The following is a 16,402-nucleotide window of genomic DNA, read 5'->3' as shown; positions in this document are numbered from 1 at the left end:
ATATCTACTAATTACGTGCTTAGGTAATGAAGTTGAAAAAGACACAAAGCATGGAATTAATCAGTTTGATTCCTGGCAGTCTCGATTACAGCCAGTATCAACATATCAGATACCGAATATTATCGCGAAAAAAAATTCTAAATTGCACACCAACAATATGAAAAATGAAACAAATGCAGATTTAGTTTTGCTCATAAGTATACGTTTATTTTTAAACAGTTTCAATAAAGAGATATATAATACAACGGTGAACCACAAGATCCTCAATTGTTTTTACATTTCATACGACGAAGATTAGCACCCCACGCTATATACACAATGTACAAGTTAGAAAGACGAAGAAATTTACTAGAGGAAGCATCAACACGTAACACCACCCTCTCCACCCGCCCGTGAGACACCCTGGCCTGTATTTCATCAACGAACGCGGCAAATTGCGGTAAATCAGTTAAGCTGTCTCGAACAGGAATTATAAGTTGGACAGGTGGTTGACTACCGTGGACATTCCAGCGGATCGACCTCGCTCTGGCATAAAGCAAGAAGGTCGAATTGTTTTCGCGAAGCCCAGCGTCGTTACGGACAAGAACGACGAAAGGTGTGGCCGATAACGAGGTAGATATGGTTGTGGCTGGGTCGTTAGTGTCTCGTAAGTTGCCGGAGATCGAGGAAGGCCGATCGATGGATCCTTCGACGCGCTGCTGCTTTTACGCCCTCGATGGTGTACTGAATGTCCTAAGAATACAAAAATCGTGGAGAGGCAATAGAGAACCAGAAGATTCGTTACGTTGAAAAGATGATTTTCGTATGTACGACACGTCCACATCGAAGGGATATGGATCGAACGTGATCGTAGATCCGTAGATATTTAAACATCGACGCGAGACACGATCTCGTGGAGGGTCGTTCGCCAGTTGGAAAAATAACTCGTTATTTTTCAACGGGACGAACGAGATATATATGTGTGTGGTACGTAACGGCGTGTTCCGGGGTCAGAAAATCGGTCTAGAAACGGGAAAATAAATCTTACGCGTACGTTCTGTGCTCTCCTTGGCTTGATCGTTATTCACATCGCGATTCGCTTCGCCCGTGTACCACCCGCGGAAATTGAGAAACGTGTTTGTTTCGTTCGCGTCGTAGTCTAATTTCTCTATCCCAAAAAGGGAAAATACGAACATATCCTCGATATCTCCGGCAACTTGACTCGAAACAAAACAACATAAACATGGAAGTTTCTTACCTGAAAGTTGATGGCCGCCGTGTGACGCCATCCATGGCGTCGTGGTTTTGTGGTGCACGCTCATAGCGGCCACTGTAGAAACCAATACCAATTTTGTAGACTGAGAAACCCGAAGACGATGATGTTGATGAAATTTTAATCGAAGGATCCATCGATGTCTCCTGTGGTGTTTCTCGACCCTTCTATCCCCTAATTAGGTAGACGATCGTGAAATGTCCCCTCGTAGGTGACGGAGGCCACCGAGATTCCGAGCAACGACTTTCCATCAGCCATCACGGAGGAACATTGCCGTACATGTTGATGCTAAGTGAGCTTTTATAGGCGACACACGCGAACACGTGGGTCGGTGAACTTATCGGGGGTAAAGGCGGGGCTGGTAGCAGCGGTCTGTTAGACCGTGACGGGGTGAAAAAGCTCGGTCGATCGGACAAAAACCCGTAAATAAGGTGACGCAATATTGAATCGAATTGGAGACACCACGCCTAGAAATGAAAGAAAAATGATCTATGCGTTGGATTTGCGTAAGGAATGCATCGAAATAACGACCTACATACCATCTCTTTGTGCAAGATTCCTTTGTGCGAATCTATTTATTAAAATGTAGCCTTCCGTTCGTATTTTCGAGATTTGATGTTGCGAATTTTTTATTACCCTTTCATATCAATTTCTAATTTTCTTTATTTTCTAAATCTTCTATAATTAAGCAATCAGACAAGATAAGGATATAATATCGTGGGCATTGATAAACGTTATCGAAGCAACGAACAACGAGACCATGCGAATCGTGTTTCTAAACTGATAATCCTCCTCTATTCCCATTTCGTGCTTTGTAATGGTAAACCAGCTACACGCAACAGACGATGCGCATTACAATTACCCTGGACAAAAACACCTACACATCGAAATCTTACCATGACATATACGTCAGTGTTCCATTATCTTTCACCAGCTCTATTCACGATTCTAAAAATGGCACACAACTTCGTGTTAAAATCACCCTGGACCATAAATCAAATACTCTGTCATTCTTGATCCGACGTTCCTTTATGCACCTGTCGCGACAAGAAATCTATTCCTGTTCTCGATTTTCTTCGTGAACGATTGGCCATCGCGTGATCTTCGATATCTGATCCTAACTGCGACCTCCTGTTTCAATCTTAACTGGGTCGTTCAAATCAAACGCTCATAACCACTCAACCCTTTTGATTTCTTTAGGTAATAGTGCGTTCTAGTAATTAGAAGTATAATTTACAATATGGTGGAGCAAATATAATTGAATTAGATATAGATCTTTGCACTGTACGATATAACTGGAGATTCTATCCCCAGGGATTATACAATATTACAAATATGTTGTTGGAGAAGTAGAAACATTATGGACGGCCACGAGTCGATGCTGAAATAAATCAACGAGTAAAAATAATGGGAACGTACTGAATAAATATTGAGGCTACGGATGCATTTTATATTATTCCAAAAAGATATACGAATTGATAAAGGTGGTTTCTCTCTTATGAATTTTCAAATGTCTACGATATTTACTATATACGATATTTTATTCTCAACCAGCAATATATAAGAGTAATAAAAAATGATCAAGCGAGAGATTACGAAGCCACTTTCCAAATGAAAGTCGTTTCAAACTGCAAGAGGAGAGAAATTCCCGGAATATTTTTTCGACCAAGTAAGGAAAAAGCGAGTTGCTTTTTAAGCCCTGTGCGATCGTTCTAAGAAAAAGTAGACTTCGCGATCTTCTCTTGTTCTCTGAAACGAGGCGTACCATTAAAGCCGCCCCCCGAAGGACTTCGCCGTGGCGGGGAACAATTATTCGAACAATCGCGTCGCCGGTCACCTTTGCCACCTTCGAAAGCGCGCGCTACGCCCAACAATGATATTCGAAACGATCCGTGGCGCGAGGCTCGGTGATGCATTGCGAGGCTGGTGCCACCGTAACACACGCGTATCCGACTACAATGAGACCGTCATTCCAGGCGACAATCGCAACTTGGGGACGACGCGTGGGCTACGCAACCCAGTGCCTCGCCTAAACGGATGTACAATGCACAATGCGGACGCATAGTGACACGGCTGTCGACGCGTGCTCGTTCAGATATGTCTCTTTGTTTAGAAAATCGACAAGAAGAAGACGAAACGACTCTTCTTCGACCGTGAAGGTCGTGATGACAGGTTTCTTCGACCCTGAAATTGCAGGATCTTTCACAGGAAAGGATGATCTCGTCAATGGAACGTGCTACCTGTACTACGACTTTAATACGAACGAATGGGTTCGATGCGAAAGATACCTTTAATTAGAATCGAGCTTACAGTTAGCGTTGATCGATCGATAGAATCTGCACTTGGTATCAGAGGAATTAAATTGGAAATCTTAAATCTCGTTCGATTCTAAGTACGTAGACACTTTAGTTAGGCTTTTTTGCAATGTAGTTTAATTTCTCCAGAAATTCAATGCAACATTTTTAGCCATAAAAAGCCCCGGACCGTGACTACCTAGACCCACGTTGAAGCCATTAAACACTCAAACTTTGTGGTATCGGCGTGCCGATCTTTCTGGTCGATAGAGTACCGTGTTCTATACGCAAGGCCAGAAACAATCGTAAAAACCGTCGCTGAAACGGATGCAACGGGCATGTTGAATTGGAGCGGGCGACCTCCAGGGGCACGGGTGGGCTGCGAGGCGTTAAGCATTAGCCGTGTGTCGCTGCTACTCGATGACTGTCTTAATGCTGATAAGCCGAGGAAACGGCCACGCGCCCAGCCCGCAGAGAATGTTTGGCGTGTCCTGTGCCCCGCCCTTGGGGTTGGCGGGAGCAACTAGGTGCCCAGAGTGTACACAATGCCCCTATAAAAGCACCATCGAGCCAGCCAGATGCCAGCACATCCACTCCAGCCATCGAGGCAAACTACTCCAGTAGCTTAGCAACGAGCAAGCCCTTCGACAAACCTTTCAACATGTGCACCCTCGTAGCGGTCTTCCTCGTCGCTGTTCTTTCGGTAGCGGCTGCGGCTCCTTCGGCGATTTTGGCACCTGGAGCAGCTCTGGCTGGTCCTCACCTAGGCCCTGCTGCCCTCAGTGGACCGATCGTAGGACCCGCCGCCCTTGCAGGACCAGCTACCGGACCTGCTCGCCTCTCAGGAGCTGTGGATGGTGGCGCCATAGTGACTGGAGCAGTTGCTGGACCCTCTCTAGTTTCCGGTAGCGTTGCCGGTGTAGCTGCACCCTGGCCAGCTGTAGCCGCTCCTTGGGGTGCACCATGGGGTGAGTAGCGTAGACTCGTAAATTTTACGAACTGACACTCGCCGGTATATTTATTCATAATATAGGCCTTGTAGATAGATTACGTTGATAAGAGGATGTCAAAATAGTACCCGAAGATAAGCGTACGACGGCGTTTGAATCGATGTGCTTTTTCTCGTAATGTTGATTGGATATTGTCGTTGCAAACTACTCGCGTTCCATATATCCTTGTCAAAAAACTAGGATACTTAATCTTTGAACATGCAACGATCCATATATTATGAATACGATACACACAATGGGCGATAAATTCAACCATGCGTAGTAGACCGATCTTTACTCATCTAGCGACGTTTATTTGTTTCGTATTGTCACGTTTTATCGCGTCTCTATCGCAATGTCTTCCTTATTCGTTTTATCGAGCACGGTATATGGTTCTGTCATCTCTTTCTGGAATATGCGTATGTATGTTCGTACTAATTTTATATTATCCTTTTTCAGGAACCGTCTTGGCTGGACCTGCAGCACATCCTGCAGCCCTTGCCGGTCCCATCACCGCTCCAGCACTTATTGCAGGACCATCCGGTAGCATAGCAGCTGGACCAGCTGGAGTTGGAAGCATCCTTCGCGCTGATGGCCACTGGTAATTCTTAGCTCACGCTGGACACCCATACACACAATGACATCTTCGACTGATCTCCTCCGATGCCTGCCATTTTGAAACCGACCGCGCCACGATCTCCGTCATTTACCGCTAGTACCTCCGTCATTGTATCTTTTATATATATTTCGTGTACATAACAATGTATCGTTTATATTTTTATTTTATGTAATAATAAACGCATACCACTTTGGAGAGGAATTGCACTTCTCGTTTCTGTCATTACATCTCTTTATTGCCTTGGCTGTAACGTTTGCAAACATACTTTGTTTCGACTACATACAGCGTAATGTTAATTGAATTATTCGACGAGGATAATCAGAATAATTATTTAACCGGAGGACTTAAATGAGAAGTAAATTGGGAATAGATGGCCCGTGTTCGGCAACAGGCAACCATTGTTTCGTAAATTTCAATTGTTCCAGGTAAATAAGTTCGTTTAACATGTCCTCCAGTCCGGCCGAAACAAAAGACCAAATGTTGTAATGAGGACAATGGCGTTCCTCGAAGTTTCAAGTGCGGAAATGTTACAGTGTAATTGCGACTGGTGCACGAGACTAACGCGAAACTTTTAGTATTGTCTTTGTTCAGCAAACAATTAGCAAACGTAATGTGTAAGCTGGCGGAGAAAGAAAAATATTTAGAGAAACAATTCTGTACGCCACAACAGTAACTTACAATATACTAAAAGTCCAAGACGACCAACTGCCACGAATCTACCACAGCAGGAATTTCATCGAAGTCTTTGTCGAATATCTCTGAGTCCTTCTAAGAATTTCACACTCGAAGAGTCAAAGCAAAGACACCTATTGCGTAGTGATTGTGACATGCAATCCACGATTAAAATGACGCCGGTCGGCAGACCATTGTTCTAGTCCCGGAATATTATCGTCGACATCGTGGCGTGGCCAACCTCCATTTCGCGGTCCATTATACCGTTGACAGTGTGTCGTGGGATGATACCTATCCAACTTTGCCGGTAATTATAGGAAATTGCTTGAACGCCACTCCAATCAGCCGAGTATTCTCCCCATTTGAACCGTACTCTAATGATATCCGAACATAGCTTTGGTAACGAACCTCTCTCTCTCTCTCCATCTATAGGGCAATTGCAATATGGAACACCTGATTTTAAAAACTTCTCAAAACAAGAAACATGTCTCTTCTCGATAAAACCAACCTCGCAACACGATAAAATTAATAGATATTTGTTTGTTAATAGTCGACTATGCAAAAGTTTAAGTGTGTTGAACTCATGGTAAAAAATGCAAATGAGATCAAGTACGGCGAGTTGAAAAAATGGCTGTTAATATTTGTAAAGAAATATAATAAATCGTAAAAATAATTTGTTAGGAAATTTCGAAAAATTCTATTTTCGCTATGAAAAATGAATATTTATTTAAACAAAGAAGACAAGTAATCAAATATATTCCATTTTTTAAGCTTATTTTACATTATGCTGTATTATATTGTATTATATTGTATTACATTATGTTCATTTTCTTTGTCTTTTGCACGTGAAACGCCTAAAGCATATCCCTGATTGTAATCCCAATGAAAACAGCGAATACATTGCATCCGTATCTCACCATTATTGTCTCTTTGGGAATTGCAACCACAAAATAAATATAATTCTGTATCATATTCGTCGGTAGCAGCATCATTGGCATGTTCCATATGATGTACACTCAACGTGTTTAACATTGGATATATAAGCATATATTACGACAGAAAAATAATAATCATATTAAAAATGAAATAAATTTCTTCCCGACACCCAAAGCCAAATACGTTTAATGAGAAATCATGGAAAGATAATATATTTTTATTTGCTTCAACTAAAAAATTTTACTATTTAACTCGCTTCTCGAGAACATTTATACGTTTTCAAATACAACGATCGACGGATTACCAAGCGAATCTCAAATGCGAATACGCTTGTCTTTTGCTTCTAACGAAATATTTTACACCGTTGCCGATTGATTTTGTATTATAATTACTTGCCGAGATATTGCGGTGTTCCATATTGAGTACAATTACCATCCTACTTCATGGTTCTGCTTTAATCTCTGTTTTCATTCGCGCCAGCCTCTGGGAAATGCCACGACGAAGATGCTTTACGGCGTCCTTTTTACGAAACTCTGCCGGCTTCTAGTTCCTGTGGGAAGCTGAAGGAAATTATTAGCGCCACGTGCATTACCATTTCAAAGGCACGTCCACGAGCGAACAGCAACAAGTACCGGGCCAGTCGTTACGTCCCACGGTTTATGCATGAACAAAACGACAGTCGTTTAACACAGACGTGGATTCCATACGGCGGACATGAAATTCAAGTAGCCGAATAGCGAAGAGCACCTCGATGACTTTCAACGCTTGCGTAAACAAACGTTTACTTGCTTCCACCGTGAGGTCTGTGATTTCGTGTGATCCTTCAAGATGTTGAGATTACTTGAGGTTTTCGAGCTTTGGAGTTTAAGCGTTGAAACAGTATGTTGGTAAATATTTTGGAGGATGTGAATTGTAGCCACTGCGTCTGTCGACGAGTGAATTTTCTATAGGGAGAGCTTGGAATGTTTGCGAGTACTGTTCTTCGTTTAAGGAACACTTACAGTGGCTGCTAAATGAATATTGGAAAAATCTAACTCGGAATCGAGAAGAGATACAATACCAAAGTTGACTTAAAGAAAGTGCAGAATAGTTCAAGTAATGTAAAAGTCTAGAGAAGGACACATTTCAACGAGGACAGCGTTTAAGAAAATTTACTTCTGTCAAAATAAAGTGGTTTGAAACGTTTAACCCATAGTTCATTTAAGATTCGATAGATACGATCTTCGGTTAGCATTTAGACAAAAATTTGTCTCGACCCCACGCTGTCGTCAACCATCAAAAAGACACGAAAAGACATTATCCAAATTCCCGAACAGCACTCGACTCTACGTCACGGTGAATTCGCGAGACGGACGGGCACACCCCAGAAGCGAATTACCGTGACAAAGCGGCGTTTCCGACTACGAAATCAGAACGATGCGCAACAAGTTCGAGTACTTACGTCAAGTAGTCTAAGTGGGATGAATTCCGACAAAACCAGAACAGCATAAAGATAACGAGGTAATGTCGATTCTCGTGAATTCCTCAAACTTATGGCGCTCGAGTTCCGTTCCCGATATTACGGGATGGGTGCAATTAATCCGCGTCGCACGATGGGACTGCCTGGAAGTGTCTCTTCGACGCGGAGTTTAATAGCTTACACAGACAAGCGACGAAGACATTCTTCCATACAGAAATAGGTCGGGCCGGCAATGGTAATGGTGTGACATTTCCTAATGGAAAAATGTCGGGAAAGCTATAGATTCAGGGTCAGAACCGAGTATAAAAGCAGCTATCGCGGGATTAATTGGCAGTCTTACAATTAAGGCGATAGACAACGCTGAAGAATAAAGCAGCAACCATGAAATACTTGGTAAGCTTCTCGATTCTATTTTATTTGCATCAATAGTAACTTCACGGTATCGACATGTGTTGATTACTTTTTAAAATAATTCTTTAATCATTTTTCTATCAGGCTGTTCTGGTATCAATCGTGTCGGTTTGCTCAGCCGCGCCGAGTCTTGTCAGCCCACTCGTCGGTGCTGTGAGCGTAGCTGGTGCACATGTAGGACCAGCGGTCGTTGCTGGTCCCGCAGCTGGAGCAGTTAAAGTAGCTGGGCCAGTTGCTGGACCTGCAGTAGTCACTGGAGCCGTAGCCGGCCCGAGTGCCGTTGTTGGTTCGGTTGCTGGACCTACTGTCGTTTCTGAACCGGGACTTGGCGTTGTCGTTAGTAAGTGACCATCTTCTTAAATCAAGTATATTTCCTTTATATCACAGGAGATTTAGATAGGAATTGTGATAAATAAATTAATTTTCAGGTAATGCACTCGTTGCCCCTGCACTCGCTGGACCTGCAGTAGTGGCGGCAGCTCCAGCAGCCGCGGTTGTCGCTGGACCAGCAGCATCCACTGTCGTTGCTGGCCCCGTTACCAAAACTGCGGTAATCGGAGCTTCATCCTCCGCGGTTATCGCCGGAGGTCACGCCTGGTAGTCAAATAAAAACGAGCCTCATAGATATACAACGTACCTCGTACCTTACTCAAAACTATACAGACCACTTATAAATCATTCCTAACTGCGGCAAGATCACTGCCTACGTGTTCGGCTACGTATACGCTTATACAAATGTATCTGTTTAATTATATAAAATAAACTATATTACATCTCGAATTCTAGACGGGTATCTAATTTCCTACATCCGAAGCGAACTATTTCCCTTTGTGGTTGCAAAATAGTTTGCTAATCAAAAGCAAATTTCCGCACAAAGGCTTGCCTCTTGTAAAATTTGAGGTATTCGAAATACCTTTTTCCACGTGGTTAATCGCTTTAAATACCCTGAAAAGCCGCAGCAAATCCGGGAATTTGAATCGACGCGTCGGGCGATCGATACGTCAGCTGCGCAATGGCAATCCAGCCCTGGCTCCTACACAAAAAGGCACGTACGAATAATTTTGTAACTGCGCGCGCGATTCAGAACGCGCTTAGAGACAACTCTCGGCTAGATCTCCACCTGGCATCCCCATCATGAATATTTCAACGTACACCTCTGCCGTGCCACCGTTGGGATCACAGTAACGGGGAGGGAAAGGCAAAGCTTGCACCTGTGCACCATAGTTGGCTAATGCCGATGCAAAAAATCATCGAGGAACGTCAAAACGAATGCCCAGACCGGGATAACAATGCGTACCGCTCGATCCATGGAATTATGTAGTCATAATCGATTCACTGTCAAGTACGGCAATCGACAAGTCAGCCGACTGATCGGCCGCCCGCTATTTTTCCTCTCGTCGCGCTTATCGAGACACGGTAGCGTGGCTGTTGTCGCGGTTACGAGACTGGAACGGATTTTCTCTTCAAGGACCTGTAACGGTCGTCCGCGAGTATGCGATGGATTTATTGAGCTCGTGATGTCAAATATGATAAACAATGTCGCAACGTGAGATATACGCCGACTGACATTATCGTTCTGAAAAAAATAGAGGCTACGCATTCGAGTTACTTGCAGGTGGTGGGTGGAAACTAATGGAATAAAGGTGAAGAGAGAGGCAGAAGGTTTAATTAATGAATTGTTTTTTCTGTTGTAATTAGTACAGATCACGAGATCTGTACTAATAAAGTTCAACGAATAAAAGTAATTAGTAAATTTATACGTGTTCTCTTTTAGTTTATTCTCAATTAGTTTCGCCACCAGAGTAATTTTAACCCGATTTTAAAGCAGAATGCTACAAGGTTGTTTGATTAATTACAAAGAGGATAAGAGCTTGAAGTTAGCTTTTAATTGTTATGTTCGTAAATTATTTAATTCGTTATTTATTAATTCATTGTTATTATTCATCGAAATTAATGCAGGAAAATTTTCCTTCCTCAGAGTTAAATGTAGTAACACATAAAGAGTGGTAACGTGTCATTAAATGCAAATAAATCATCTGAAATTCAAGTTTGACACCACCAAGATCAATTTGAATATTTTTGTCAGATGGTCGGCGGATTACAAGTGTCCTTTCAGTCCTCTGTCAATCTTCGCTGCTAGAATTGAATTACGAACACGACTCAGTCGCATTAGGAACAGTGGACAGAGATCATAACAGGTTTCACGAGACTGTCGAATTAATTAGATACCTTTGTCCTTCAAATGCGACGACTTAACGGTATATTCTAGACCTAGTAACGCGACACAATGAGATGCATAGAACTATCCGGCGGCTTAGCGCAATATCGACCACGATGTCGTGTACTCGTGCGAGCCTACCAACATGAACAACTCGCTATTCGCGTTTAATTCTCCGTTCGCATGTTAGTACACACGTTTCATCGATCCAAGGCCTGTTTGTCCGGGTTCATTTGCTGTCACAGCTATCGTCTATGTTAATAACGTTAATTGTTCGGACCACCTAATTATGGTTTGTCACTGTTATCGTTGTTATATCAAGCGAAAAAAAAAATATGACGCGGGCTCGATCGTTTACAGCGATTACATTTGAAACGAACTAATTAGTTCAGGAAGACACGATATTGGCTGTGTAAGTTGATAGAACGCGATTAACACGCGACGATAATGAAATCGAAATTGGTTGATTTGAAGCGTTCATTCGGGTAAATCAGGGACAGTTGTAAATGTTTCGTGAAATCGTTTGACGTCGATTGCGAATTCTTTGTTTCTTTGTCACGAGTACGATACGATACAACGACAAATATACGATACTGTATAGTCTAGAAATTAGATTTATGGTTTATTTTTATTGGAAATGAAGAATAGACATATCAGATCTGTAGTCAGCTTGAGGTATTTTAAATAGCAGGGAACAATTTAAAAAATTCACTGTTCTATCGAAAGGTCAAGAAGAATTCAGACGACCGAACTGTTTCGACTGAAACGGAGTCCCCTCATCGATAAATCCGGTCCCGATGATGCATTTGCGACTATTTTCACTCGACCTACTCCCAATCTCAGAAATATTAATCGGAATCCCACGTCTCCACTAATAATCGCGTATCTTTCACGAAAGGAGTGACACGAGCGATATTGGCGTACAGAGAGACGATCGATGGAAGGGAACGAGATGTAGCGTCACGCAAACAGGGCCAGAAACTTCCCGATAATCGATAGCCTTTGACACAAAGAACGGGAAAACCATCGAAAGGATGACGTCTGCGAATCAAACGGAATATTCTTGAAAAGGAATGCGGCCTCGCCAACTCTCGTCACAAAGACTTTGACTTTTCGATATATTTTCGCCTAGCCTCAGATTGCGATTTTCGACGCGCCCCCTGGGAATCCTCTGTTACCCTGGAACCACGCGAAATTCGCCGCTGGTCGTGAATTCTAGTTTTTTAGTCGATTTCTAACCGAAAGGTCACGTAAACGGGCCAATCGCAAATAGAACGAGAAGTGGACGTCGATGGCCGAATTTCACTTCCGTCCGCTGGCAACTGCCATGTAATAGAATAATAAAATGGCATAGTAGGCCAATAGCGCGTCGTGCCATAGCTGGAAAATGCGACATCGTTCAGTGGCGAATTGTTCGACGGCTTTGCGACTCATTAACACTGGTTTAGACGTTGAAATTGTTATTGGTATAGAATCGACTGAATGTCGTGTTACGGAGAACATTCGCACGATAATATTGGCAGACGTGGTTAATACGATAACAAATATTAATGCACGAAGTTAGCATTGCCGTAACAACTCCTGCTTCTTCGATTATTCGAGAACTCTAAACGTGACCAACGTCGACTCGCCATCTCTTCCTGCTAACTTTCCACCTAAACAGCGGAAGCAACTTATACTGGGACGCGTTCTCTTCCTCCAAGTTTCCCCAATTATTCTATCAACGGAGAGAACTCTTCCCAAGTTTGGTGGAAGTGCAACGTTTCGTGGAAACGTGGCTCGCCATAAATTCAAACGGGGACGACGTAAAGGCTCGCAAGTCACCGCGATTTCCAACTTGACAAATCTGACACGCGCAATTACACCGTTCCAGGCCGGTGCCAGCCAACGCGGATTCAAAGGACGGATCACCCATGGTCATCACGAAAAAACTGCTCGGCACGGTACGGACGAAATAAAAGGGCGCACGCGAAACGGCCAACCACCCTCTCCGTTGTTTTATTCTCACGCCATCGACGCTCGTTTATTCTTTACCATGCGGATTCTTTGCGAACAATCGACTCGTTGTGCCCACGTTTCCCAAAATTTGTAGCTGGAAATTGATTTATCCCATTTCGTTTTCCCTTTTCCCTTAACATGTATTGAGTCTCGTATATTGTGCTGCTAGCTGTCGTTGATATCCTCGTGATGTACAGTACTGTGCAAAAGTCTTGCGAGTGCTTATTCTTATTGATGTTTAATAAATGCCTATTTCTACTAATAAAAATAAAAGTAACTTGTTCGATTATTCTGTATACATATGTATGCGCATTATAAAATCTAATTCAGGGGTCTGTTTATTGAAGCATTTCTGAAAAGGTTATGCATCAGGAAAGCCAGAAATGAAAAGCATAAATAATAAATGTAAATAACGTCATGTACAAATATTTGATTTCCTAAAAATATGATTAATTGCCATTATAAGCTCATCATCGTACTATGTGATATCTAATACTTTTGCAGAATCTCCCAAATCAATGTGTGCATCTACAGTAAGCAAGTAACTTAAAAACAGTACAGTAGACGTCAAAATAACTACATCGCGCGTCTTGAAAGTACAATGGGCTCGTTATTCCCCCATAGCTTTTTCAAGTTCGTTAGACAGCCGCTCAGCTTGTTGAAATTTCAACTCGCAACACATCGCGAATATAAACACGTCCCTTAATACCCGGAGCGTGTAAGGGATCCATTAAAATCGCTGGTTGTTCCCACGAAAAACATCGTTGCTATGATTATCCCCTGGTAAACCACGGATAATTCGGACAGGACAGAATTTCCCTGGCTTGGTCCCGGATTTTAACAATTACACCTGCGTGCGGCAGTTATTAACGTTTATCAAAGTGGCTGAAATACATGGCGAGAATTTCGTGGCGAAAATGAGCTTGGAACGAGGTGATCAGCGAATTTGCCACACCGTACGTTGCTGACCAACGCGAAAATTCTATTCCCCTCGCGACAAACCGTTATTGTGGTAACAGGCCGCGCGCACACGTTTCGAGGCTGAAACACGTCTCCGCGTGATAACAGCACTCGTCCGTGTGACGTTGGACCCGGAACTCCGCTATGTCGCCTACTCTAATCCCGGCTGTCTGTGACCGCGCCCTGTCTCGTTTGTTATTCCCACTTTCATGCGGGGTTGAAGGTTGCATCGACGCTATCCAGGATCATCGATCGCGTATATAAGGCGGCGTGTCAAGAGGGTTGAGCATCAGTCACCAGTCAGCTGAAGACAGATACAGCAATCAACATGAAATACTTGGTGAGATATATTCTTCTTCGAAGCTTCTCATTTGTATCGAAAGTTCAACTGGATCGATTTGATTATCTGTTCTTATCGCACTCTTTCTGTGTAATCTTACGATCAGACAGTAGCTACCTGTCTCGAAGTATCACAGAAACATCAAATCATAGCACTTTTTGTATCATTCTTTTTCTATGCAATCTTTTAATCGAACAATAGTTACCTGTCTTGAACTATTATAATAGCATTAGATAATTGCATGAGATTTTTTGCCACAATTTACATTTACCTCGATATCTGTTCAGATTGATCTTGATCTTTACGTAGATCTTGTCTAAATAATTTAAAGCCCTAAACAAGTTGGGTGAAACGCTGAAATCTAAACGATTTAAACAAGTTGAATGAAACTCTGAGACTTTACCTAAATAATCTATACCGAACTAAGGCTATGTACACTTAAATCTATATCAATCACATCTCAGGTCGTCCTTGTTGCCGCCCTGGCCGTCGCCTCAGCTAGCCCCGAGCGTGAACGTCGTTCCCTAGGCTGGGGACACAATGGAGCAGTGGTGTTGGGTGGTGTGTTACCTGGAGTGGCAGTAGCTGGACCAGTGGCTCCTTCGGCTGCGGTTATCGGACCTGTCGCTGCACCAGCAGCCGTGGTTGGGCCTGCTGCAGGTGCTGCCGCAGTAGTTGGGCCTGCTGCTGGCTCTGCCGCCGTTGTGGGACCGGCTGCCGGTAACCAATACGTTCTATCGCTTTGAACTGCTTCGACTAAACGTAGATCTTGTACATGAAGTTTGGTAATTATAGCAGATTAACCAGCGAAGTATGCTAATACTGGTTATCGAAACTTCGAAATCATTTCGGTTAATAATTCTGACTAATTCTGGAGATTAACGAAATTCAATATGGTAGTGAATGTTTTAAATACAACAGCGAAGTACAGTATATTACTGTTTCGTTATATTATATCAAACTTCATTGTAAAAGATTATACTAAAGTATGGATTTATTAGAGTAGCGAAAGAAATTGCACGAAAATAGAAATGTAAAATAAATTGTTTCTTTCGAAGGTTCCGCGGTGGTCGCTGGTCCCGCAGGAACCGTGGTGGCGCCAGGAGCCGGTCTACTATGGTAGAACGTCAACCGTAACCCTGGATTCTCCAAGACAACTCGAACGATCTCTCTCGTGAACCTGAAAGCGGCCACTCATCGATCTCCATCCGCGGGACTTCGATCCAAGCTCAGCGTTGTTCGATAACAGAACACATCTCCTGATATCGAGAACGATGAAACAACGACAACACTTTTTTTATTCACAAATTAAATCTGTTCGATATGAGTTAAACGAACAACGCGTTCGAGTTTCTACGAGGTTCTTTCGCGAATTTTTCTCCTTGTAACTAGCCATATTCTTGTTACGCTTTTGTACATTAATAAATGAAGCTCCATTGTACAGTCACTTGTTTCTGCAATACTTTCAATTTCAAGTATAATCCCAATAGCCGAACAGAGACAACGACTCGTTTAAGTGAAGTTTAATGCTATTTAACTAGCCATAAAAGTTATCCACCACTCGTCGTCCTCCGAGGACCAGTTGTTCCAGTTTCTAATTAGATTGTTAAACGCATTACCGCTGTTCGTCGCCTGTGGCCACTGCCAATGAAAGGACACGTGAAATAACGAATCCGGTGCAGCTTGGAGGGCCTACCAATGGCCAAGAAGCTGCAACATAGAAACTGCAATTTAAAGTACAACTACTTTCCTTGATTATGACTTGGCTTGTAAACTGCGTAAAAGCGACTGTAAATTGTAGACAAGGGAATTCTTCGAAGTAAATTTAATAAACGAGTACTTTAACGAGTACTATTATATTACTTAAGCCTGTGCTGTGTTCTTTGAATCATTTCCAAGCAAATCGAATCTTTCTATAATCATAAATAATATATAATAATGTAACAATAGGATATTTTCTATAATCTCTTATAAAAATTTTGAGAATTTTAATTCTACATTGCAAAATTTATTGAGAAGTTAAACGTCTATTCGTTCATTGACACGAGAGGAAAATTGAGACGCAAAAGTTTGAAGATTGCAATAGAGTTAATGATGAACAGTAACGCTTTAAAATTGAATGATACATGTCATATGTTACAATTAACCATAAATAATTGGCCACGTTTCGTCATTTACAAATGGAGATTACAGATTTTGGGACGAAAATGACCGAATCGAGCGTTATAGGAGATATGCCAACAGGCGTATATTG

At 42.5% G+C, this 16,402-nt stretch overlaps 2 protein-coding genes across 2 annotated transcripts; both read left to right on the top strand.

The window, feature by feature from the left end:
• The first annotated feature begins 4,148 nt into the window (after nt 1-4,148).
• LOC122566426 (tetra-peptide repeat homeobox protein 1-like) lies at nt 4,149-5,355 on the top strand. The gene is made up of 2 exons (XM_043723622.1): nt 4,149-4,514; nt 4,995-5,355. The coding sequence occupies exons 1-2, from the start codon at nt 4,208-4,210 to the stop codon at nt 5,138-5,140; spliced, it is 453 nt and encodes a 150-aa protein (XP_043579557.1). The 5' UTR covers nt 4,149-4,207; the 3' UTR covers nt 5,141-5,355.
• Nucleotides 5,356-8,539: 3,184 nt separating this feature from the next.
• LOC122566651 (elastin-like) lies at nt 8,540-15,595 on the top strand. The gene is made up of 6 exons (XM_043724204.1): nt 8,540-8,614; nt 8,717-8,972; nt 9,061-9,229; nt 14,109-14,148; nt 14,613-14,868; nt 15,207-15,595. The coding sequence occupies exons 1-6, from the start codon at nt 8,603-8,605 to the stop codon at nt 15,269-15,271; spliced, it is 798 nt and encodes a 265-aa protein (XP_043580139.1). The 5' UTR covers nt 8,540-8,602; the 3' UTR covers nt 15,272-15,595.
• The last annotated feature ends 807 nt before the right edge of the window (nt 15,596-16,402 follow it).

The sequence above is a fragment of the Bombus pyrosoma genome, linkage group LG4, assembly GCF_014825855.1.
Source record: "Bombus pyrosoma isolate SC7728 linkage group LG4, ASM1482585v1, whole genome shotgun sequence".
NCBI classification, from domain to species: Eukaryota; Metazoa; Arthropoda; class Insecta; order Hymenoptera; family Apidae; genus Bombus; species Bombus pyrosoma.
Note: the sequence above shows the minus strand (reverse complement) of the source record. Positions and strands in the feature narration are given on the sequence as shown.